The sequence below is a fragment of the Phaseolus vulgaris genome, chromosome 6, assembly GCF_000499845.2.
Source record: "Phaseolus vulgaris cultivar G19833 chromosome 6, P. vulgaris v2.0, whole genome shotgun sequence".
Lineage (NCBI taxonomy): Eukaryota > Viridiplantae > Streptophyta > Magnoliopsida > Fabales > Fabaceae > Phaseolus > Phaseolus vulgaris.
Window position 1 is genome coordinate 26549910 of NC_023754.2, and position 25015 is coordinate 26574924.

The 25015-nt window shown below is 33.4% G+C and overlaps 2 protein-coding genes across 4 annotated transcripts; one reads left to right on the forward strand and one right to left on the reverse strand.

Annotated features, from left to right (window-relative positions):
• The first annotated feature begins 1142 nt into the window (after nucleotides 1–1142).
• LOC137832354 (ISWI chromatin-remodeling complex ATPase CHR11) lies at nucleotides 1143–12456 on the forward strand. The gene is made up of 25 exons (XM_068640477.1): nucleotides 1143–1519; nucleotides 1797–1925; nucleotides 2013–2116; nucleotides 5796–5899; nucleotides 6826–6923; nucleotides 7090–7269; nucleotides 7363–7584; nucleotides 8240–8374; nucleotides 8464–8746; nucleotides 8842–8915; nucleotides 9054–9274; nucleotides 9358–9445; nucleotides 9533–9626; nucleotides 9714–9902; nucleotides 10010–10041; nucleotides 10166–10242; nucleotides 10346–10435; nucleotides 10520–10589; nucleotides 10694–10748; nucleotides 10834–10892; nucleotides 10971–11136; nucleotides 11396–11574; nucleotides 11674–11889; nucleotides 11971–12066; nucleotides 12159–12456. The coding sequence occupies exons 1-25, from the start codon at nucleotides 1295–1297 to the stop codon at nucleotides 12174–12176; spliced, it is 3204 nt and encodes a 1067-aa protein (XP_068496578.1). The 5' UTR covers nucleotides 1143–1294; the 3' UTR covers nucleotides 12177–12456.
• Nucleotides 12457–13520: 1064 nt separating this feature from the next.
• LOC137832355 (serine/threonine-protein kinase PBL27) lies at nucleotides 13521–20440 on the reverse strand. 3 transcript variants are annotated; one of them, XM_068640480.1, is made up of 6 exons: nucleotides 20320–20440; nucleotides 19724–20117; nucleotides 18695–18897; nucleotides 18283–18472; nucleotides 14918–15309; nucleotides 13521–14599 (listed from the first exon to the last, which is right to left on the reverse strand). In XM_068640480.1, the coding sequence occupies exons 2-6, from the start codon at nucleotides 19869–19871 to the stop codon at nucleotides 13991–13993; spliced, it is 1542 nt and encodes a 513-aa protein (XP_068496581.1). In that variant the 5' UTR covers nucleotides 19872–20117; nucleotides 20320–20440; the 3' UTR covers nucleotides 13521–13990. The 3 variants fall into 3 exon arrangements, with proteins under 3 accessions (XP_068496581.1, XP_068496580.1, XP_068496579.1); XM_068640479.1 differs by having other exon boundaries at nucleotides 20212–20428; XM_068640478.1 differs by lacking the exon at nucleotides 20320–20440 and having other exon boundaries at nucleotides 19724–20178.
• Between the last annotated feature and the right edge of the window lie 4575 nt (nucleotides 20441–25015).

Here is a 25015-nt window from a genome sequence, read left to right on the forward strand (position 1 = left end):
TTTTATTTATTTATCTTAAACCAAATAGTTAGATACAAGTCGTTTTAGAAGATGTATGAAAACAAGATGGTTCAAATAATGTATGGGTAACTGAATAGTTTCTTTTGATTAATTTATCTCCTAATTTTTAAGTTGTATACAAATCTCATTTTGTTTTAAAAATATATATTTTTATTATGCATGCACTCTTTAAATTTTAAATATTATAATTATACTCTTTAATTTTAAAAATATTATAGGTACGACTTTTTAACTAAGAAGATAATTGTGGTAGAAAAATAGAAAGTAATTATAATTTGTAGAAATATTAAAAAGTGTTATTATAATTTATATAATTTTTTATGGTTTCTTTGGATTAAAAGATAGATTTAAAATAATTGAAAAAAAAAAATAATGATGATGAAAAGTGAGATTGTTTGAATTAAAGAAAATATGAAAAATTTAAAATAATTTAATAGATATAATAAATTTTTAAAAAATATAAAATAATATATGTATATATAATAACTAATTTATTCTTATTGTTATAAATTAATTCTAACTAAATAAAAAAATATATAATTTTATTATTAGTTAATAATTTTAATTTTATTATTATTGCTATAATTTACTTTTATTTATTTATTTTATTTTTTATTTTTAAATTTTTAAATTTTTTTATAATTCTTTTAACTTTTAGTATTCTATAAATTATTAATATTTTTGTTATTATTTTAGTAATCTATTATTGAAAATGACAAAAAACCTCTTTTCAAATGATGAAAAACCTTACACAAAAGAGGGTGTAAATAAAAATTACTTTTAGAACCTTTAATCCGAAAATATTTTAGATTTTGATATTGGAACACATTTTTTAATTTTGGAAATTTTTATCTGGAATGTATTTTTAATTTTTTTGTTCCGGATATTTTTGTTCGGAATGTATTTTTTATTTTTGAATTTTATTTACTTTGTTCTGGATTTTCATATCCAGAATAAGGATAATTTTGGAATTTGAGAAAATGATAGGGTGTATGTCAAAATGGATAGGTGCAGGAAGAAATTTCCAAACCTTTTTCCACAGGTTGGGCCTCACGTAGTTGGGCCTGAGCGGCAAAGTCCATTTCCATATCAATGGCGCGGAAATTTCCCATTTCCCTTCTGTGCGGTAATCGCACATCTACGCTTAATCCAACGGCTACAAACCCAAGAACTACCTACTTTCCCCAATCTTACAACTACACTGCTACTTCAAACTTAGAATCCTCTTTCAATTTATCTATCTATCAAACCCTTGTTATCAATTTTGGAATCCATGGCGAGACCTTCCAAGACTCACTCATCTTCCGATGAAGCGCTCTCCAATGCTTCAAGTTCGTCGGAGGAAAAGGAGCTGGTCAACGAACAGATCAACGAAGAGGAAGATGAGGAGGAACTCGAGGCGGTGGCACGCTCTGCCAGTTCCGACGAAGATGACGATGAAGGTGCCGCTGGTAATCCTCCGGATTCCGACGAAGATCCCGCAGCCGATGATGACCAGGTCAAACTCCATTTACTATGTTCTTGTCCGTAGATTATAGTTCTTTCTCCTGCTTCATTCTTCTTTGTTCATACTATAGTTGCTTCCTAAACTGTTTTGTACTTGAAGTTCTGTGTTTACTTGCCATGTGCGTCCGGGAAAATGCGGTGCATGCTGAAGACCTACAGCGAGAGGAGCGTGCTAGCGAATTGAACTTGCTTTTGCTTGGCTTATATGTGATTTTTTTGTTGAAGTAAGAGTTTGAGAGTAAGCCTAAGCATTTTTTGTCTGACTTCAGGGCGAGGACAATGTTGATCCTGCAATTAGCAAGCGAGAGAAGGATAGATTAAAGGAAATGCAAAAATTGAAGAAACAGAAAATCCAGGAGATACTGGATGAACAAAATGCAGCCATAGATGCTGATATGGCAAGTCTAGTTCATAATCGAACTCCTGTTTTATCTGGTGTATTGATGTGATTGTTAAGTAAATGAACAACATATGATATAATGCAGAACAACAGAGGAAAGGGGCGTCTTAAGTATCTCTTGCAGCAGACTGAACTGTTTGCTCATTTTGCAAAAGGTGATCAGACTTCTTCTCAGAAGTCAAGGGGAAGGTACGCTCCTAGAATTCATGTAAACTAGGCCATAAATTATATCTTCAGAGTAAGGTAGTCAAATAGGAGAGGGACAGACTCACAAAGTCCTAAGTTGTGGAGTAAGATCTTACTGGACTTACAAATATAATATAAATTCATATGCATGGATATAAAACAGCATAAATAATAAAAGAATAAAACCACACTTTAAATAAGTAATCAAACTTAAATCCATTATAAATATAAGAAAGAAAGCATTTCAAATAAGTAATAAAATAACTAATAAGTCCCAACTCATAAGTCATGAAGTCATAAATAACAAAACAAAAAACTTAAATGCCTAATTATTTAAGTAGCCTAAAAAGAATACTGGCCATGAAGACAACTAGATGGCTAAAGCCTAAACCTCCAACTCTAATATAAATCTTTCAAATTAAAATCAAAAGTCAAGGGATCTTCATCTGCTCCTTCTCCTTCATGAAGAACCTCAATAATAACATCCTCTAGAGTTTAACAACTTTGTTGGAGATCCCACATTGACTATAAATCATCCTCTTAGTCTTCAACTTGAGCTTGATCAAGTCTTCATCATCATTTGAATTTGGAGTATCATTTTAGCCTTCATTGTCATCCCCTGCATCACCATTTTCCATAATCCACTCATCATTGAACGTCTCCTCACCCAATTTGGATTTAACCATGACAAATACATCATTCACTGTATCCTGTTTTGAATAATCTCTTCTCTTTGTTTGGACCTAATTATTTCAAATGCAAACATATAAGCAAATACTAGTAAATCAAGTATTTTTTTTTTAATTTCAAATGTCAAAATTTTAAAATCTCACCATCTCAAATTCACTCCAATTATGCTCACATCCAGAGGAGCTGCATGTTAAACTGAGCACGTGTATGACAAAAAGTTGAAGTTCTTTATTTTCATCCCATATGACTCCGACCAAACTGCTAGAGTCTTCTTCCCAGTGGCCTTAACAGCCACGGGATTACCAAACAACTTGTTTTGGTTCTTAAAATCTTCAAGCTTCATATATCGTTATTCCTTGGGATCAACCACCATCTTTTTTATACATTGCAGTAGATCAATTTTAACTTCTGTATCAACTTTGAAATTACGAACATAGTGCAATTCAGGATTGAGAAAATAGCCTACAGTGTGGAAAGGCCCATGGAGCTGGCTGTCCCACCTTTCATCAATAATATTCCATTCATCTTCATAACTAAAAGTAGAAGAATAATTTAAATTAGAGTTCAGTAATTCACCTTGCTCTAGAAGAATACTTTAAATTGGAATAATAGTTAACCCCACTAAACTCTTTCTCTATTCTCTCCTTATAATATGATTCCCAAACAGAACTAACAGTAGAATTGGATGTCCGCATCGCCTTAGCTTGATCCATTGCCTTATAGATGAAACCATGGCTGGTTTCTCTTTTGAATCAACCATTCGTACCACTTGAATTAAAGGGAAGGCACCCTTCAAACAAATGACAATATTCTTCCAAAACTCTTTATGTTAAACCACATCCCCAAGTAGATTTTCCATCCCTTGTTCTTGCAAAACGACCTTTCATTCATCACTTGTAAGCATTCTAATTAAAGGACCCTTATTCTCATTAAGACACCCTAATGTTAAATGAGAGGTGGCAAGACCTCAACAAATCTCTTCCATTTTAAAGTGTTGCAGCAGAGAAAAGCAGAGATTTTGTAGAATAAATATAAGTAGTAATCTGTCTACCTTTTGGAATCGTCTAATGAGGAACATGTATCTTCTCAAAATCTTTTAGCATCAAATCAACGCACACAGGTCCAATAGAACTTCTTTCGTTCTTCATCAACATGTCACCAATAGCTTTGTGATTGGCTTTATTGTCCATCATAATTTGAACAATTTCTCTTCACCAACCTCTTCAACAATGTTTTCCATCATCTTTAAATAACTTATCAGACAGAGGCATCAATAGATTTCAGAAAGACAATTCCCCTTGGTCTGTTTACTTAAAAGTTCACAGTCTAGTTCTCCTTCTCTTTTCAGTCCACCCATCAGTCATTAATGATGCAACTTGTTTTTTTTTTCATGCATTTTTGTGAACTTCCGAAGCACTCTTTGTTGTCTGAACCTCTTCCTCCAAATATTTTATGCTGATCTTGTGGTACAAAGGGTACTTAAATCTAGGGCCATGTTTTGAAACTAAATCAAGCATTCTCCCAAACACTTTGCTCATTGCCACATGAAATGGTATGACATTTTTGTTGAAAAACTTGCTACATACTTTCAAGCAGTTTCTCTTTTATCTCTCTTAAATCTTTGCTTAATTGTGACCTGTGAGCTAATTCCCCTCTTTTTTAAAATATTTCTGGTGCTGCCAACATCAACATCAATGTCAAACATCTCTTTTTTTCACTTCATCAGACACGCTTTTGGAAGCACCTCCTTTTGATTTCCCTCCAAGTGGTGCTTGAAGCTATAAACCCCTGCTGTTAAGACTTTGCACAGTATTTGCATTGAATTTTCCTTGGATCACCACCAAGATTTAAGCCAAGCTTACAAACCACATCTGTTTTACTGACAGGAGAATTTCTTGGCACTATTTTAGAGTGAGTAATTTTTGTCAAAGGCACTAGCAATGCCATCATTGACAGTGGTAGCTGTAGAAGGAGGATTAGAAGCCATGTTGATGATGCAACAGTAGAATTTAAGAGAGGACAGAATCACGAAAGGGACCTGAGCAACACAAAATCTAGAGGTTTGAAATGAATGTTTGCATAGTTGAAGAATGTGCAGGAAAAGAGAGGACAAGTACCCAAGGAGACTGAGTCAGTCCAAACCAATTCTGTAGAGTAATAATATGTGTGCTTCGTGCAAAGCAAAGAAAAGATGTCAAGGTCTCAAGGAGTCAAGGGAGAGCAATTGACGAAGATGTGGGAATTGTTTCATACGTTTGTGGGTCGTTTATGTAGATGAAAAACTGCAGAATGTGACTATTTTTTTAGCCATGGGGCTTGGGTTTTAACCCAAAACCCAATTTAATGGATGTCAAAAATAGAACCATTTTCGTGCTCACTCAACTTGCACAATCCTGCCGTTTTTGTGAGCTAGCATGTTGATCTCACTGGTTCTGCCATTTCATAACTACATGTGTTACGGTTTTGGACTGCGAAATCATGTAATTGTGCAATTCCACGAGTAATCTCACAAGTCTGTCTCCATTGCTTCAATGTTTGATGTTCTTTTAAAGGGTATTTATTATATATACTTCTTGTACAGTAGTAGGTAGTAGGCTGTCTAGGAAGTTTTAGAGATAAACTAGCATCAACTAAACAAGTAATTGATACATAGTTCCAACATGCTCTCTAGGGACTGTTGGTTTGAGGCAGGGTAGGAATTTTGATTAGAGATTATATTTGGCTAAGAGGAATTGAAGGGAAATGGTTTTACAAATTATTATACTTTTATATTCTTGGAATTTCAAATTTCAAATCATATGTAGGGTATTTTAGTCATTACGGTTGAAAAGTTTTAACTCCCTTTTCTCTCTCCACCAAATCCCCCCTAATATTGAAGAGGAGGAAAAATTGTATGATAGAGGGACTGATTTCAAATATGAGCACTAAAGAGTTGAAACTTACTTTGTGTTGCTTAAAAGGGTTTATACTAACATTTAATTTGTGTAATAAGGGGTCGCCATGCATCGAAAGTTACTGAGGAAGAGGAAGATGAAGAATACCTTAAAGAAGAAGAAGATGGTGTAGCCAGCACACGTCTCATGACACAACCATCATGTAAGTGTTCTTTATTTTTAAATTGTGCATGAGACGTGATGGTTCTATAATTGCCTGGTTTGACATAATTATTATTTTTCCCTCTTTTCCTCTGTTTGTGGAAATGTTTGGAATTGTAGTTATTATAGTGAGATGGTGATGCCCTAGTGGCTAACATTGATGCTGCAATATCACGATAGTGATGACTGCTATTTTAGAAGCATTTGATTACAAACTAAATAATTATAGTACACGTATAATCAAAACAAAACAGGAAACCTAAAGTTAAAGCAATTCATGATAAATAAGTCTCAGTTTACACACACAATCACCATCAATGTAGGAGCAATGAGAATGTAGTGAAAATTCTAAAAAATTATGTTGAAGTTAATAGAAATTTTTTTTATCAAAATTTAGCAGAATGTGAACTTGGTGGGATGTCTAAACAAAGAAGAAAAAATAGAACATGAGAGAAAATCGTCTGATAATGTGTGAAAGAATAGATGTTAAAGCCTAATTTTTCTGTGGAGTATTTTACCCAAAAAAAACACTAAACAAATGTTGCAGGAGGGTAAAACTGTGTTACACAGGGTCCCTCGACTCTGCTGTTGCACTATAATATTGACTTCTATAGGTTAAATATGTGCATTTGTATCATAGTGCTGGATAAGGATGCATTGATTGAATAAACCTCTAGAGAAGATATGCCATACATTCTATTCTATCTGTGTTTTGGTGGTAGACAACCTCCATTCTGGTCTCTGAATTTCTCATTGGCCTACATGTGCTATATAAATAAATTTATCATGGAATCTTTTTCTTGTGCACCCTTCCTGTTAGATGCTTTCATATTTGTTGTTGACATATTAAATCAACATGTTTTTTTGTTGGGGGGAAGGTTGCTCATGTGTCATGAACGTTAATTGCTTATGTTTAATTTATTACAGGCATCCAAGGGAAGATGAGGGATTACCAACTGGCTGGACTAAACTGGCTCATACGATTGTATGAGAATGGAATAAATGGAATTCTGGCTGATGAAATGGTATGTGTTTGGTCGGCTTGCAATTGTGCCAAACTGAATTAGCTGTATTACATGCAATTGCTTTGTCATAACTAATTTGATATCTGATCTTACCCAGAGTAGTAAGGCTTGGGTGTTGCTGATGAGTTGATTTAAACAAGTCATGACAAATAAATTTGATTTGTAGGGGCTTGGTAAAACATTGCAAACCATATCTTTATTAGGTTACTTGCATGAATTCAGAGGAATAAAAGGCCCTCATATGGTGGTTGCTCCAAAATCTACTCTTGGAAATTGGATGAATGAAATTCGGCGCTTTTGTCCCATTCTTCGTGCAATTAAGTTTCTTGGCAACCCTGATGAAAGGGTAAGACCATTTTTTCAGGGTTGAATTATTTTGGGAAAAGTTACAGTTGGCACGTAGTTTTACCTGTTTTTCCTGGTTTTGTCTTTGCTGCAGAGACATATAAAAGAGGAACTTCTGGTTGCTGGGAGGTTTGATGTCTGTGTCACAAGTTTTGAAATGGCAATCAAGGAGAAGTCTGTGTTGCGTCGATTTAGTTGGCGCTACATAATTATTGATGAAGCTCATCGAATAAAAAATGAGAATTCCCTGCTGTCGAAAACAATGAGACTCTACAGTACAAACTATCGTCTCCTTATTACTGGCACACCACTTCAGGTATTACTTGTACTATCTGCAACACTAGTCATTTGAACAACTGTTTTTTGTCATTGTAATTTTTATTTAATTTGTTGGTCTGTAGGAACTCTTAACATGCAGGTGGTGTGATGCCAGTTTTTTTCAAAATAATTGTAATTTGTATGATCTCATTTGTTTTCTATCGTAATTTCAATAAGCTTCAAGTAAAGAACCTGTTAACTGTGATGGAGGGTTGGGCTGCATTGTTGAAATTCTAAATTTGTCTTTTTGTAGTTGTGGATGGGAGTAATTAACATCAGTTGTGGAAATTGCTAGTGGAGTAAGAAAATAATATTTAAAATATAATTTGCTATTCTTCTGGGAAACCTTTAATGTATGGTATAGCAAAATTTCATTAGAGATGGTGCATTGGGCATTATGTTTTCTGATAAGATTTTTTGTTAACAGTCAATTAAGATTGATTTAACCTGATTGAAGAGTTGGATGGTTCATAACTTTGAATTGGTTAAAACTTTAGTGATGTTCTTTGGTGTTGTTGGTTTTCAACTGTCTAGAAGCTTATATTTCTTAATCATATAATTATTTTTGCTTTGTTTTGAAACTTGTCTCTTGTTTTTGCGTGTATGTTTCATCATGTATTTGCTGGTGCTTATTATCTCTTTTAATGGTACAGAATAATCTTCATGAACTCTGGTCTCTTCTCAACTTTCTTCTGCCCGAAATTTTTAGTTCTGCTGAAACTTTCGATGAATGGTTTCAAATTTCTGGTGAAAATGACCAACAGGAGGTTGTTCAACAATTACACAAGGTTAATTACTGAACCTTCTTTTTATTGTTGAAAGTCCTTAATGTTAATCTGGTAAATAATTGACATTTTCATTTTCTATGTATATTAAGGTCCTTCGGCCATTTCTCCTTCGAAGGTTGAAATCAGATGTTGAGAAAGGGTTGCCACCTAAAAAAGAAACTATTCTTAAAGTAGGCATGTCCCAGATGCAGAAACAGTATTATAGAGCATTACTTCAGAAGGATCTTGAGGTTGTAAATGCTGGTGGTGAACGGAAACGCCTCCTGAACATAGCTATGCAACTACGCAAATGTTGTAATCATCCATATCTTTTCCAAGGTGCTGAACCCGGCCCTCCCTACACAACAGGAGATCATCTCATTACAAATGCTGGTAATCCCCTACTTATATTAAGAGAGTGCTTAAGTTCTTTTTAGGTTGATCCATAAAATTTGAGATTATTTGATGTTGTAAAAATTTGCTTCCAGGTAAAATGGTTCTTTTGGATAAGTTACTTCCTAAATTGAAAGAGCGTGATTCCAGGGTCCTTATATTTTCTCAGGTCAGATCTTTTTACTGTTGAAATAGGATTCTTGTTGCTGATGATCGAATGTTTTACTTTCTGCAATCTGTTTTTCTTTGCTCTCACTTATGCCTTTCAAATTTTTTTCTGTTCCTAATTTTTTGCATTTCTCCTCAGATGACAAGGCTGCTAGACATACTTGAAGATTATTTAATGTTTTGTGGATATCAATATTGTCGCATTGATGGAAATACTGGTGGTGATGATCGAGATGCTTCCATTGATGCTTTCAACAAACCAGGAAGTGAGAAATTTGTCTTCCTATTATCTACTCGCGCTGGAGGTCTTGGTATTAATCTTGCTACTGCTGATGTTGTCATTCTGTATGACAGTGACTGGTCAGTATTTCATATAGTCATGACGCAGCCATCTGATTTGTATCTGTACCTAATTTTTTTACACGGTTGGTGGTTTACAACAGGAATCCACAAGTTGACTTGCAGGCTCAGGATCGTGCTCATAGGATTGGTCAAAAGAAGGAAGTTCAAGTTTTCCGATTCTGTACTGAGGTTAGCAATTTTAAACTTTATTTTGCTTTTTCAATTCGTTATTCACTCTATTTGTTAACACCTCATTTCCTCATGATAATGGTACAGTATACAATTGAAGAAAAAGTCATTGAAAGGGCCTACAAAAAGCTGGCACTGGATGCTTTGGTGATTCAGCAAGGGAGATTAGCTGAGCAGAAGAGTAAGGATCTGATGGATGATTTTTCTTGTTTCTTTGCTTCAAGATGTATGGATTTTCTAATATGATTCCACTGGCTTTCATGTGCAGCGGTAAATAAAGATGAGTTGCTTCAAATGGTTAGATTTGGGGCTGAAATGGTTTTCAGTTCCAAGGATAGTACAATTACAGATGAGGATATTGATAGAATTATTGCTAAAGGAGAGGAGGCAACTGCTGAGCTTGATGCCAAGATGAAGAAATTTACTGAAGATGCCATCAAATTTAAGATGGATGACAGTATGTACCTACAACTAACTGATCCATAAGCTTAAAATACCATATTCACTTAATCTTTCGGCTGTTTGTAGTTTAGAGTTACTAATACTGATGTTTTCTTTTTGTAGCTGCTGAGTTATATGATTTTGATGATGAGAAGGTAAAGATCACACTTTGTTTTAACTTTGGAAACTTTTTATTGCTCTATATTAACCTTCTCTTCTCTCCCCTTCCCCCTTATCTATTCAACTGACATTGGCATGTCAATTTCCTTTTGTGTGAAGGATGAGAACAGATTTGATATTAAAAAAATTGTTAGTGAGAACTGGATTGAACCACCAAAAAGGGAGCGGAAGCGCAAGTAAGCATTTGCCTTTACATTCTACTCATCCATGTTGAATTTGATATTTTGTTTTTATGACATGGTGTGCTGGTTCTCTTTTTCTGGGGTTTCTTTCTTGAAGCTACTCAGAGTCTGAATACTTCAAGCAAACAATGCGTCAGGGTGGTCCTACTAAACCAAAAGAGCCCCGTATTCCTAGGATGCCCCAGTTGTAAGCTTCTACGCTTTTATTTTTTTCATAACATCACACCTATGTTATGTACTTACTGATAACCTTTTCTTCTTTGACCTTCAGGCATGATTTCCAGTTTTTCAACACACAGAGGTTGAGTGAACTGTACGAAAAGGAAGTTCGCTATCTCATGGTAGGTGTAGGCAAAATTAATTTGCTTGTTCACATTTTTAGGTTTTAAGTTTAGCTCAATGAGTTGGTATTGTTTGGTGGCATTATTATTTTTAAAAATTTCAGCAAGCACACCAGAAGAATCAGATAAAGGACTCAATAGATGTTGATGAACCAGAAGGTACGTGGTCACTCTCCAGACTAGTATGTCGACTCCTTTCTACATTTATGTCATTAATTTTAATTGTGATGATATGAATGTTTAGAGGTGGGAGATCCATTAACCGCTGAAGAATTGGAGGAAAAGGAGCGCTTGCTAGAAGAGGTGAAATATTTCCCCCCTTTTGCAAACTAAGCTTTCATGGGTAGTATTGTTTTTAACATTGGTATTTTGTTTATATAGGGATTTTCATCTTGGAGCCGGAGGGATTTTAATACTTTCATTAGGGCCTGTGAAAAATATGGCAGAAATGATATAAAAAGTATTGCTTCTGAGATGGAAGGAAAAACTGAGGAGGAAGTTGAAAGATATGCGAAGGTCTTCAAAGAAAGATACAAGGAATTAAATGGTACAGCCATGTGCCTATTGAACAATCTTTTAGTATGGAAATCAGTTTTGCTTGTTTCATATACCCAGCTATTTGAGTGATTGATATTTTGATTTTGACTTATTTTATGCCTGGTGGTAAAATGCAGCAGATTTCTGTATTGATATTCACATAGTGGGATAAGACTTTGTTGTTGTGTGTAGTCATTGATGTGTCAATTTTAGCTGGAAATTAGTTTGTGTAGAATGTAAGCTGATTTGTGCATTTTGAATCACTGCAGATTATGACAGAATTATTAAAAACATTGAAAGGGGGGAGGCAAGAATTTCTCGGAAAGATGAGATCATGAAAGCTATTGGGAAAAAGTTGGACCGCTACAAGAATCCTTGGCTAGAGTTAAAGATACAGTATGGGCAAAACAAAGGGAAGTTGTACAATGAAGAATGTGACAGATTCATGGTACGCTTTTTTTGTCTTTCAATTTTTTTTCTAGATCTAGCTCCACCCCACCATCCTTCTATTGGTTTCTAAAAAAGTTATTTTGCTGTAAATTTCCAGATATGCATGGTTCACAAACTTGGCTATGGGAATTGGGATGAGTTAAAGGCGGCATTTCGAACTTCACCCTTGTTTCGATTTGATTGGTTTGTTAAGTCACGCACAACTCAGGAACTGGCGAGAAGGTGTGACACCCTCATTCGTCTGGTAGAAAAGGAAAACCAAGAATATGATGAGAGGGAAAGACAAGCTCGCAAAGAGAAGAAACTTGCTAAAGTTAGTTTTCTTCATATTATGTGTAAATAGTATAGAATTCAAATATTAATTGTTGTCATACTCATTTAACAAATCTTGCAGAACATGACCCCATCAAAGCGTGCTTTGGCAAGACAGACAGAGAGTCCATCTTTGAAGAAGCGGAAGCAGTTAACCATGGATGATTACGCAAGCACGGTATGCATTCTTTCTAAGAGTTAAGTTCCATCTTGAATTACATAGAAGGTTTTGCATTGCTTTTATTGAAGCAGATCATACTGTTGTGGCAGGGGAAGAGAAGAAAATAAATGGATATGTGCTCTCTATATTGAATAGGATAAGTAAAGGCTTGTTGGGTTTTAAAAGATGTGGCCCAGACATGACAATTGGCGGCTTGCCTTCCATAGGTCGTGTTACCAGCCTCTTTTTGATTTATGTAGGCTCCAAATATCACTTGTATGGCTAGTTAGGTAATACCATGTAAAAATCGGATGTTGTAAGAATGTAAGTATGTAAAATCTACAAACAAATCCTTAGATCTGAACTAGTTCAATGAAATATATGTAATTCTTATTTGCGTTAAGCTAACATTTGGAATTCTGTATTTGCAACCCGAAAGCTTCGATATGATTTCAAAATGACGTTTTCTACATGTATAGTCGACAACAAAGCATCAAATACGATACAAAATAGAAATTTCTACACTATTAATTTTATGATTTGGTTCGTAAGAGTTAAACACACGGGGAAACGTAATGTTCTTCAAAAGCCCTAGAAATGTTCACGGACCTTTCAGCTTCAGGTGAGTGATAATGCTGATGCTTCAACGGTGGCCAAAGCTTTGCAATGGGTGAGAGTCATTATCGGCAAGAAATTCGCTGCATACACATTGAAATCAAGAGGCAAGGATACAATTTGAAGTATACAATTTGAGGCTATAACAAAATGTTGGCTAGGGTGGGAGTGTAAATCACTTCTTATCATTAGAATATCGTATTTAAAAGGATACAATTTGTTTTCTTTTGATCTATTTTGTTTTGATTGAGATTGTCATTCTCTCAATTGCTTAACATTTACCCTTTTTGTTTATTTGAGTATAGGTGGGTGGGATTTTTTTTCACGTGTTATCCCAACCACACTGTTAGGTATGAATTGGATTGTATTAGAATTTAATTGTATTTTTCGGTCAAAAATATGTCTAGATGAAATTTATATTCTGCATAAAACATAACTTATCATGAAAATCACTTGCTTTGTAATTAGTTTTTCGCCCAAGTCTTTTTTACTTTTTAAGATTATGATAATTTGTTTGCATTAGTAATATTCAATTTTTTGTTATATTTGCCACAATTACTTTTAGCCCAAAAAAGGTTATTATAAAACATATATAATATCATTCTTTTAATTATACACATAATTTTAAAGCATGTTAAAAAATCAACGTAATCTTGACAATAGTAGCAGGGATTCCATGCTAGTATGTTACTAATCACTAGAATTCTATTAAAAACCGGTATAGCTTTTCCTTAAGAAAAAAAAAAGTAGTAACAGTTCTTTAAACAGCCTGCAAAATCTGAAATAATGGTTTAACTAGTTGATATTGGGTTGTTTACAAGTTTGGAGGTTTGCAAGAGATGGAGATAATAAAAGAGTGAAGTGGAAAATAATTTTTTTTTTTTGTATAAGCCGAAAACATAGACTCAGACATACAACAGACAATGTAGGAGTACATCATGTGACAGCAATCCACTAAGCTCCCCCCCATCATACAATACAAGCAAATAAGAGAGGCCAAACATTAGAAGCGCCTTTGCTGCCCTAGGCAACATGAACCTAGAAATCGTTAGTACAAAGACATGGCTGTTGAATTCACATTCTGCACCATCATCATTACATTTAAATACCCCAATCCACACTAACTTCTCCCCAACCCCTATTTTTGTTCCTTTTTTTTTCTTTTTTTTCAACTGTGTACTGTTTTCCTTCACATGATAATGACTAACAAACTACCAGAATGACCTGGGAGAACAGTCCAAGTTGGATCCAAGACAACCAACACAGTCTATCCTCTGACTCAACCATACATGATGAACAGCAAGATGGTTGGGGTTCAGGTGTCTGCTCAGTCATTTGTAGCATCAAAGCTACCCATGGCATTTGCTTTCTTTTTCTCTCTCACATTCTCGCCCCAGACTTTTGCTTCGGCCACTGCACGCTCTCGGTCCAGGTCGCGGTTCCATGGAGTCTCTCTGGCTCTTGCAGAATTTACAGGGCTGTCTCTCTGAGAGTCCTGCCTTTCATAATCATCCAATCCCCATTTCCTCCCTGAGCCACCACCCGTATCCATCCTGCCTAACTCAGTCCCGCTGCTTGGATCCCTGCTGTCTCTCTTCCTGAAGTCAGGGGAGTTTCTGTGTGTGGAAGGGGAGCCAAGGCGCCGATCAGGGCTGTCCACACCGTCTGCCAGGCTCCTTCTGTCATCCCTCATCCTAGGGGTTGAGGGGCCAACCCTGTTGGATTGATTGGCTGCATTTGGATCATATGTCTGCGAAGCCAGATATGTGAGAGCAGTCACCACATCCCCAATGAGAGGCCTTGTAGCAGCTTGCTCCTGCAGACACATTGCAGCAACTGCAAGTGCTTGATACAGTCCTCGCATCGGGTAACGGCCTTGAAGTAGAGGGTCGGCCATTTTGGGAAACTTCCTACGGTCCTTGAAGAGAGGCCGCGCCTACAAAGTTCCATTTCCCAAGAATATGAAGACAAATGATTGTAAATGTGTCGTGTTAATTTAGAAATGAATCAAAATGTGAACTAACAGGATTACATCATGTATGACTTGGGAGAAATGATAACAACACACTACTTACTTATTCACTGGAATTTATCGGAAATTAAAAAAATTGGTGCGTGTTCTCATTTAGTCATGATGTGGTAGTTTTCAATAAACTTTTACCAACAGTAGGTGCATTAAAAAGAAGGGTGATTGAGTGTTGTTAGCATTTCTTATGGCCTAAAACCACAAGGATGATAAGATGTGAATACTTACCCATGCAACAAGATTGTGCTCTCCATGTGCACGCGTATTGTCAATAGCCTTGCGCCCAGTAATAAGTTCAAGGAAGACAACTCCAAAACTGTAGACATCAGATTTCAGAGTTAATTGACCAGTCATAGCATATTCTGGGGCACAATAGCCGTATGTTCCCATTACTCGTGTGGATACATGGGTCTTGTCGCCAACTGGACCCAGTTTTGCCAGCCCAAAATCTGATAACTTGGGATGGTAACCCTCGTCTAGGAGGATGTTGGATGATTTTAAGTCTCTGTATATAACTGGTGGATTTGCCTTGTCATGCAAGTATTCCAATCCCTTTGCAGCTCCAGCTGCTATTTTCATCCTAGTGTTCCAATCCAGAGGCTCCTTGTCAGGAGGAAGATCTGGAAAGGGAGTCAGAGTAAGAAATTTCTCCACTGCATAGGTTTAGGCTGAAAATTTACGTGGATTAATGTCTAATAACAAGATACGACTTAAAGCAATATCTATTGATGATGCAAACCAACAATGTAATGGGATTCTGAAGAACTTATCAGTGATCTGTTCATCAGGAACAGCAGTCTTGTCTTGATAACAAATTAAGAGGATTATGGCACATTGGCACCTAGCCAGCTAGCCAGTTCAGATTTAAATTGTCGTATTAGCAGTTGCAACATAACCAGTAAGAATTAAGTCAAACGAGTAACAACACCTAAAAAGCAATACAGGAAAAAAATACTGTTTTATTTTATATTCAAATAGAAAGCTCAATTGCTACTTCTAAGATTGTAATAAATAGATGAAATGCAAAGTCTCAAGCGACATAAAACTTTCAGATCTGGAATCAAATTTTACTATAAAACAGCTAATATCTACAAAATCATTGAAGACAAATATATTCATAAAAGGTCTTATCTTAAATCACTAGTTACAAGCTTTGCTCATCTCGAAGTGCCACTACATGGATGTTGAAGTTTTTGGAAGAGAGGTCATTGAAGATCTCATATGAGCACCCTCCCCCTCTCAACATATATACAAACCTGCTAACTTACCATTACTCAATGCCAGTATTACTTCAAGTCAATTTTTCACGGATAAAGTTGCCACTGTAGATTATGCTGATAATAAAAATCAAACTATTTACTCCAAAGTGTTATAAAACCCTTCAGTCCGCACACATTACTCTTTGAGCATGGTAGAGTTATCATGTATTTACTTAGTACTTGTGAATGATCTGAAATTGGAAATGCATAATTACATTTCATGTCATCAGTTAGGCCAACGAGGAACATCCTTTAGAATGTTATTTGATATGCTAAGTTTTCATCAGTGTCACTGATCCCAAAACCATGATAGGCAATCTAAACTTTTCACAAAATATATTTTATATTGAATCCTTTTCCTAAGATTCGTTAGATTCAGCTTCCTAACAGTTTGTTACTATTAGTGTATATCAATTAGTGTGATCCACACTAGTAGAATAGCCTCTGTAGTAGAGAATCCTAATCACTCTAACTGTACCACAATTAGTTACAACTTACAAGTGTTTCGTTAGCTTCTTACATTCTCTGAATATCAGATTGTATTAGTTACACAGTACTTAATTTAGTAGCATAAAACAGAAGATGCTGATAAAGCTGCAGAAATCTGCATGTGGTACCCTGCACTACCAGTGTAGATGTCATCTAATTCTAATCTTTTATGGAGTATACATGAACATTTGATGAACCTTTCCTTGGCTGCCGAAAATGCTTAGCCATTTTTAGAGGTAAAGGAGAGGTTAAGTTTCGTATGTGAATATATTTAGGTGGATGCTCTTAAAATCAATTTCAGGAGCTTTAAGCAGTAAACATTTAAAGGGAGTGGTCCGTGTAATAACCTACTGAATGAGGTTCCAAGCAACACTCTAGATAGCCCAGATAACTCAATTCAGGAACTATGAAAATATAAAAATAGAGAGGGAAAGAGTAATTTTTGCCCATGCAATTTAAACGAAGCAAAAATAATAGAGGAATAGGAGACAGAGGTGCTCCTAACCTCTTGTTAAGGTATCTTCCAGAGATGAGAATAGGGTGATACTTTCAGAAATACTTAGATTCAAATATTGTCCAATTTACATTTGCATACAAGTTTTGGAGAGACCAAGCCCCCAGCAAGTTCAATGATATACCATTATTGAAGCCAAATTCAACTAAAAGCCTCATTACTCCAACAGTTGTACATTGGAATTTAAGATTCTGCTTCTGACTACTAGAACTAGCACCACTATAGTATGAAAATTCTACACCAACAATCTAGTTCGAGGAAGAGAGCCATTCGTCGGAGATTTTTGCTTGACCATGCGAAAATCATAAAGCATGAGTCTAAAGTTTTTGCTACATAAATCATAAAGTATAAACACTAGTGATGCACTAAAAAATATTCATGTTAGTCCTTGAATCCTAGATGTCTACTCAATAATAACAGTCAACTGCTCATCCATTTGAACAATGCAACATCACGTGAACAAGCCACAATTTTCAAACAGTATAAGTATAAGGAAATAAAAAAATTAGCATCCACCACATAGTTCAATGTACCTATAGATAATCTATGATCTTCCTAGGGAAATTATATTATCTAATTGGAATATATGATGTTTTTTCAATTATATATGATCTCCTGACATAACACACTTTCACCGGCTAAAGGAGAAGATAAATTGTTAGGTGCCAAATGGGAAGAGAAGAAATATTTTTGAATTGAATAAAAACAAAATAGGAGAGAGATGTCTCAACTGGTTTTCCTTCACGAACAATTTATCCTTTCACAATGAGCGAAAGCTCAATCTACAAATGGTACAGGATAGAATAGAACGGCTACTCTTTGCCTCCTCCTCCTATTTATTTACCTCTCAAATCCCCTCTAACTGTCTAGCCCTTCTACTCACAAACTACAGTAACTTTCCTAACTCCTAAGATAAATTGATTTGAAACATATAATGCATTCTCTCTCTCCTTTTCGAAGCCTCTGGAATCATGTACTTCATCCCTTGTAGTTTGAACCATGTGATAACAATCTTATTTGTTTTCTCCATGCTTTCATGACAGATACAGTTCCCCCTATTTTAATTAGAAACTATACAGTCAAAGCACGCAGACATAATTCTTTTTGTTTGATAACAGTGAATTTAAAACCATAGAATGAAAGAATTTCCCATCCAACAAAGAATCCTACGCTTCCCTTCTCTACTTTATCCTACGAGTTATGGCATTTTTTGACATTTAAGAGATTAAAAGGATTGAAGCAACTTGAAATATAATATTTAGTAGTTTTATAATATGAAAGCATAATAATTCAGGAAGCAATGGTGACAGTTAAAAAGAATGCAATCTGACCGTGTAAATGATCCTCCAAAGACCCCAATGGCATAAATTCATAAACAAGCAGCCGCTGGTCACCATCTGCACAATAACCAATTAAGTTCACAAGATTCGGATGATGCAAGAGACTGAGCATGAGAACTTCCACCAAAAATTCTCGATTTCCTTGAAGACCATTTCGATCTAGCTGTTTTACAGCAACTGCCTGCAAAGAGAATTATTTCATTATATCATCAGCAAAAATCAGAAAGAGACAGGGTTATAGTGACGGTGCAAAAATCAAATGGAAAAGCGACAGTGGACAGGCAACCTTTGAAAGCTGAACATGCAAATTGAAAAATGATGAATCCTGTCTACATGAAAGCCATTATGCTAAGCTTCGGTATCTGTGAAATCTAAAATTTTCATAGCAGATGTCACAACTTACTTGTCCTGTGCTCTCGAGGCGACCTCTGTAAACGCGTCCAAAACCTCCTTCACCTAATAAACATTCCGGCCTAAAGTTCTTTGTAGCAGCTGCAAGCTCTCGGAATGTAAATGTTTGTGCAGCAATATGGGGCGTTGGGCCATCCTTTGGAACCAACGTTTCCTTCTTAGCATCTGTGCCACTCCGCGATGATTTCGATTTATCTAAATAGATAATCAAAGATAAGATCGAGAAAAAGCAACAGAAAAACATCTGATAAACTAGAGAATTAAAATATGTACTGAAGGTATCACGGCATTATACTGCTAAACTTATAACTACATCTAACACTTAAACCCAACTTGAGTTTCACAGGTTGAAGTTTGAATTGCACAATGACAAAGGTATCCGTTGTTAAATCATGCATCGGATCCTGCCATCAGTTAGAATGTGATTCAACTAGTTCAGACAATCCCATCCGTCCAGCAGCATAAATGCCAGGCCTGAATGGTAAAGTTTTCAGTACCTATCTTCTGAATGAACTAATTGTTTCTTCAGACAGTGGCATTCTGTACAAATCATCTAGACTAAATTTCTATGATAAGCTACCAGACTACCACATTGAACAATCTACAGAAAATGCAGCAATTGGACTGGACCCGGCATCAGCTTCGTATCCCAGAATTGTCAAAAGGGCAAAAGGAAAACGTTATGAAACAATGTGATACACTAGTCACATCCAAAGGCAAGGGCAGATCCCCAAAGATGTAACTAGGAGCCTTTGGTAGTAACAAAATTCAATTGAGTGAAGCTAAAACATATCCACTGCCATCAAATCACTTCACTGGCTGCAACAATACAAGCACAACCTCGGATGAACCAGATCAAAGCAACCAATAACTTGGATTGAAGAACATGGCCAGAAAAGCCATGAAAAGGCACACAAAAGGGGAAATTGAGGACAATTGAAGGCAAGCCAGGGAAGCAGTGGTTCAAACAAAGAGGGCAACAGAAGTTTGAGAAGGAAAGTTGCAAAATTAGGAGCCAAACCTGTGTTTGCCCTGCTGGGGTGATGAGACTGAGGAACAAGAGAAGCAGCTTCCTTAAAAGAAGAATCCTTGTTGGGCACCTCCTTGACCCTCACCCCACCACTGTCCTCCTTGTTGGATGATCCAAAACAAGGAAAACACCCACCCATATCAAATCCAAGCAAATCAAAGCCACCCCTTACAAAACCCACCAAGGAATAATGCCTTTCATAACAACAAACCCCTCCAAAGCCTACAACACAGTCCAACTCACACTCACACCCACACAAGACCAATCTCAGAAATCGCCACCAAGCACTGCCCTTTCCGCTTCTACAACTCACAGTGGATGCCTCAGAACGTGATCCTCATCGACACCAACATGCCCCAGAAAGCAGATCAACCAATCGAAGAAACTGGTGAGGTGAAACACAGCACAAGGTAAAGGAAGAATAATAAATAATAAATAATCAAAATAAACAGAAAATAAAATAAAGGCCAAATATTTACATTTCTATGTATATAATATAACAATAATAAGAAATAAAAATGTAAGGGAAATTTTAAATTTGGAAATTTGAAGTGGAAATGGGAAATTATTATTGGGGTGGTAATTACTAATTAGGGAACACAGTTGCAACTCAACAATTGCGTTACACAATCTCTATTACGAGGTTTTCATTGGATTTTCCGTGTTCCTACGAAGTTTCACTTTCACCCTGCAACTCTCAATAATTACAAACATGTACATCTACATTTCTAGTTTTAAATAATCATCATCGGGTCGGGTACTGGGTCCCACCCTTACCATGTGTGATGGCCATTGCTAATACTTCTTCAACTCCTTTCATTTTTTTCTTTTCTTTTTTCTTATTCAATTTTTAATTTTTACAATACTATATAATCTTTTTCCTAATTTTTTCCTGGGTTTTAAATTAAAATAAGTTATGTACGTTATTTAGTTTAACTTTTTAACTGTGATAAATAAAATAAAATAAAATAAATAACTGGTCTCCATTTTCTTCAAAGAAGCAACCAGTGAGGAGAGAGAAGAAAAGGATGGGGGCAACAGGTAATGGTTGATCTACCCACTAGACCAAAACTGTACTATTCTAATGAGTATTTTCATAATTTGTAATAAAATAAATAAATTGAAAAAACCATAGAAATAATATATTCAAATAAAAATATTATATGTGTAATATTGAAAATTTAAATTGACATTTTAAAAAGTAATATAGGAGTGTCGTGTTAGTTTTTTAATTTAAAATTGATATGCGAATTTTTAATATTCTCTTGTAAAAATATAATGGGATGGAAATATAATAAGTGCGATTATTATAGTATCCGATGATAAAAAAAATTATAATAAATTTTTTTATATAATTTTAAGAAATTAATTTTAAATTTAATTTAATCTCATAAAATCAGATTTTTACTTATTCATATGTTATGAATTTACATTATTTTTAATTAATGTGGAGTTTAATAAAAAAATTAAATATGTTGTTTTCAAATATAGAAGGAATATAATTGAGTAGTGGTTCATTTGGAAACAAAATATTTTTTCTATAATAATGAAAATGTGAAGAATATTCAGGATAACTCTTGATTACACTGATTTACACACTTCCATAAATGTAATGTATAATAACGAAGAAAATGTAACTAAAATATGTGTGTTTTAATATGCTAAAACGATTCAATCTCAATTTTTTTAACTCATCATAGGTTATTATCATTAATAACTAAAATCATGTTTTCATATTTATTTTACCTACACAAAATTTTGTGTTGTTATTAAAACTAAAAGTCTAATTTGAGATTTTGTTTTCTAATTAACATGTTTTTTTTTTTTTGTTATATAGATGATCTGTTTATGATATAAAGCTAAAACTATAATCATTGTTAGACATAGATGAATCAAAATTCTTCGTACATGTATTTTTTAAAGGAGTAAATTATTTTCACAAAATCCAAATGTGTAATTTCAGAGATATCTTCTTCTATTAAATTAAGACATGTACTGATTTAATGCCTCCTACACTCAAAACTCACAAATAGAAATGTTAATTTCAAAAGAATAAATCTTTTAATTATAGTATAAAATAAGTATTTTATGAGTCACATATCTCATAAAATTTAAGTGTTTTAATATTTTATTTTTGAAAATGTCATCCACGTATTTAGAGTTTGGTCATGAGTATTATTAATAAAGAGAAAGGTCTTTACGACACTCAAGTTAATATTTAAGACACTCAAATTAATATTTAAAATTCGATGTCTGAAAATAATAAATATTATTAAATATGTATATTGATTTATAATTGATCAATCTAGTTATAAGTATGTGTTGTAACTCATCTTCTTAACCTATATTAATATGAATATTACAAGTTAATCATTGTATTAATTTGACATCAATTACAAATTTTGTGCACAACTTATTTAAGTGATATTTATCTTACATGTCCAATATTGTCGATGATGTCTATAACATCTCGACAGTACATTTTTATATTTTTTTATTATATTTTTTACAATTTAGTAAAAAGAAGTGTGACATAATTCTATCATATACTCTAAATGAAAAATAAAACTAAATTCTTTGAACAATGTTATCTATATGTATGATTTTTTTAATTTTTTTTAGTTCAAATCCTGAATGAGTAGCTGACCAGTCCTCATGTCTAGGTTTGAAATGCTGAATTGATGCTGAGCATGAATGTGGGTGTAAGGCTAATTTATGGTCACAATATTAATTAAGAAATGGAATTGAGAATTACTTTTTTTATTGAAACCTTTTGCTTTTGTTACCATAAAATGAGTGAGTGAGTGGGTGACCTAATTTATTTGAGTTATCTTTTCATGCTAAATCCTTTTTTCATTATTTTTTTTGTTTATAAATTTGTTAACGCGTATTGCATTAGGAGTCCACACGTGAATCACGGAGTTGTTTACTTAACCTAGCTAGCTGTGAATGCTTCATTTCCCTCTTCTCTTGCTATCAAAATTATATATATGCCACCATTTTAATAATTTGCCTAAATATATATATATATATATATATATATATAATTTTTAAACTTTTTAACTTTAAATATATTTGTCATCTCTAAATTTAGACTGTGAGTATTTTTTATTCCTCAAATTTCAAAGTGATTGTTTTACTTTTTTAAAAATAATTAACCTTTGGTTCTTAATGTGTGATTACTGTAGATGATGAGCTAATCGAATTAAATAAATAAAAAATAATATAATTAAAAATATTTTTTTATGGTCCAATTTATTTATTAATTAAGTTTCTTTAATTTGATGTAAAGTGTGTTGGATAAGATCAATAAATTAATGACTAGTTTATTTTATTAATTTGTAAGTGATTTTATTTATACAAAAGTATTCGATAAGTATTCTAAATAGTTTACCTTTAAGAGTTTCTAATTTATTTTCTTAACTTAATATTATTTTCTTAAAGCAGACAATTATATATATATATATATATATATATTAGTCTTTTGTACACTTATATATGATTACTATATGAATACCGTTTACTGCATCTTTAGTTAAATAGTTATTTTATCCTTATTACTTATATTTAGTGGTTTTGTTAAGATCATGTTTTTTAATATTCTATTTACTCTATTTTTTTAAAGAATATATATAAGAATTTTTTAAAAATAAAAAATTAATTTTTACATGATGCACATTTTTAAATTTTTTTAATATTTATTCAAATTTCTCTCTTTCAAAAACACCTTTTACATTTCATCAATAAGCTAAATCGTTAAAAAAAATATATTTAAAGCTCGTAAGGAGAAGTTTTCTTGTTTAAGAATCATTTATATTCAAATGATATTTTTCTAATTCTTCTTTCTCATTCATTATATTGATTTGCACACCTAGATTTAATGCCTTGATATAGTAAATTTCCAATTTTAATATATTTCTTTATAGATTTCGAAGAAAGTTAATATTTTATAATGTGATCTATATTTCTTTTGGTAAAATGTATATAATATAATTGAATTTTCAGTAACAGTGGAACAATTAATATTCAATACATAATTTTTTATAAGACTTTATTTTTTTATTAAAAAACTTTTATACCAAATCACCTCCTACTAATTATTCTTAAATGTCTTTATTTTTCTTAAAATATAGGTAGGATAATTTGGTTATAAGCAAATACACATCCCATTATCATCTCTACATAAAATAAATATTTATTTCATCTATTAGGGGTAGGTTAAGTACACTAGACTTTAAATAATAATAATAATAATAATAATTATTATTATTATTATAATAGTAATATGTAAATTATGTTGAGTATCGTTTTTTTAATATGAGTTTTCACTTAATCATTTGTATTTTTTTTAATAATGTTTTTTTTCATGTGATGATAGATGATTGTTGTTATCTGAAGTGTCAGTTTAGCTAGCTAAGATGCCACGTTACATAATGATACCTAAGATGAAAACATTTTTAAAAAAATGTGCTTGTTTAATATGTGATTTTTTTTTTTTGTTTATATGTTGTATTATGTATAATATATTATTGTAAAGGCTGACCATAACTTAATAGTTGCATAATAAAAGACAAAAATGATAGAAATAAAATAAAGAGCAAAAAGCCAAAATGATAAAAAAGAAATTTAGCTAAATTGAACTGAGAAGCTGTGAGCAGCCAAAGAGGAAAATGGAGAAGAAAGAGTGAATATTTAGACCAAACAGTGCCTTAACGAAGCCCAAGATCATGCCGACATGTTTTCCTGCTACTGTTTTAAAGTCAATTTTGGGCTTTCATTTTCGAATATTAAATCAACAAGATTGCATCTATATCACCAATCATCACAAGTATACAAAAATATATAAAATTAATATTAGTTGCACTATTTTTTAGAAAGAATGTATATCTGTAACCACTTTTTATTTATTTTTATATCCTTTTTAATAATTAGTTTTCTCTTTTATTTATTTTTTAAACAATGTCAATATATATTAAAGAATACGATAAAATATATAAACTAAGTTTAATAAATTTTAAAAGATAAGCTTAATAAAACGTGTAACAGACACTCATGCATATATTTTGGCTAATGCGAGTTCATTTCCTTTTCTGATTTTGATCAAAATATTAATTTCTATGGACTAAATTGGAATTATATGCTAAATTTTGGGGTTTAATCTTAAAATAGAAACACAATTCTTACGTCTAAATTAATATATGTTCAAATATATTAATCATTATTATTTTTATATATTTAGTTTATTTTTTTATCGGACCAAACGATTTATGTGTGTTGGTATTC

Excerpts from the sequence above, each read along its gene's own strand:
- LOC137832355 (XM_068640480.1), bottom strand. The coding sequence starts at position 19,871 with ATGGGTGGGTGTTTTCCTTGTTTTGGATCATCCAACAAGGAGGACAGT. Across the intron at positions 18,898-19,723 it reads CCCCAGCAGGGCAAACACAG|ATAAATCGAAATCATCGCGG; the intron begins GTTTGGCTCCTA and ends TTATCTATTTAG. Across the intron at positions 15,310-18,282 it reads TTTGGAGGATCATTTACACG|ATCTTCCTCCTGACAAGGAG; the intron begins GTCAGATTGCAT and ends CTCCCTTTCCAG.
- LOC137832354 (XM_068640477.1), top strand. The coding sequence starts at position 1,295 with ATGGCGAGACCTTCCAAGACTCACTCATCTTCCGATGAAGCGCTCTCC. Across the intron at positions 9,275-9,357 it reads ATTCTGTATGACAGTGACTG|GAATCCACAAGTTGACTTGC; the intron begins GTCAGTATTTCA and ends GGTTTACAACAG. Across the intron at positions 9,627-9,713 it reads GAGATTAGCTGAGCAGAAGA|CGGTAAATAAAGATGAGTTG; the intron begins GTAAGGATCTGA and ends TTTCATGTGCAG.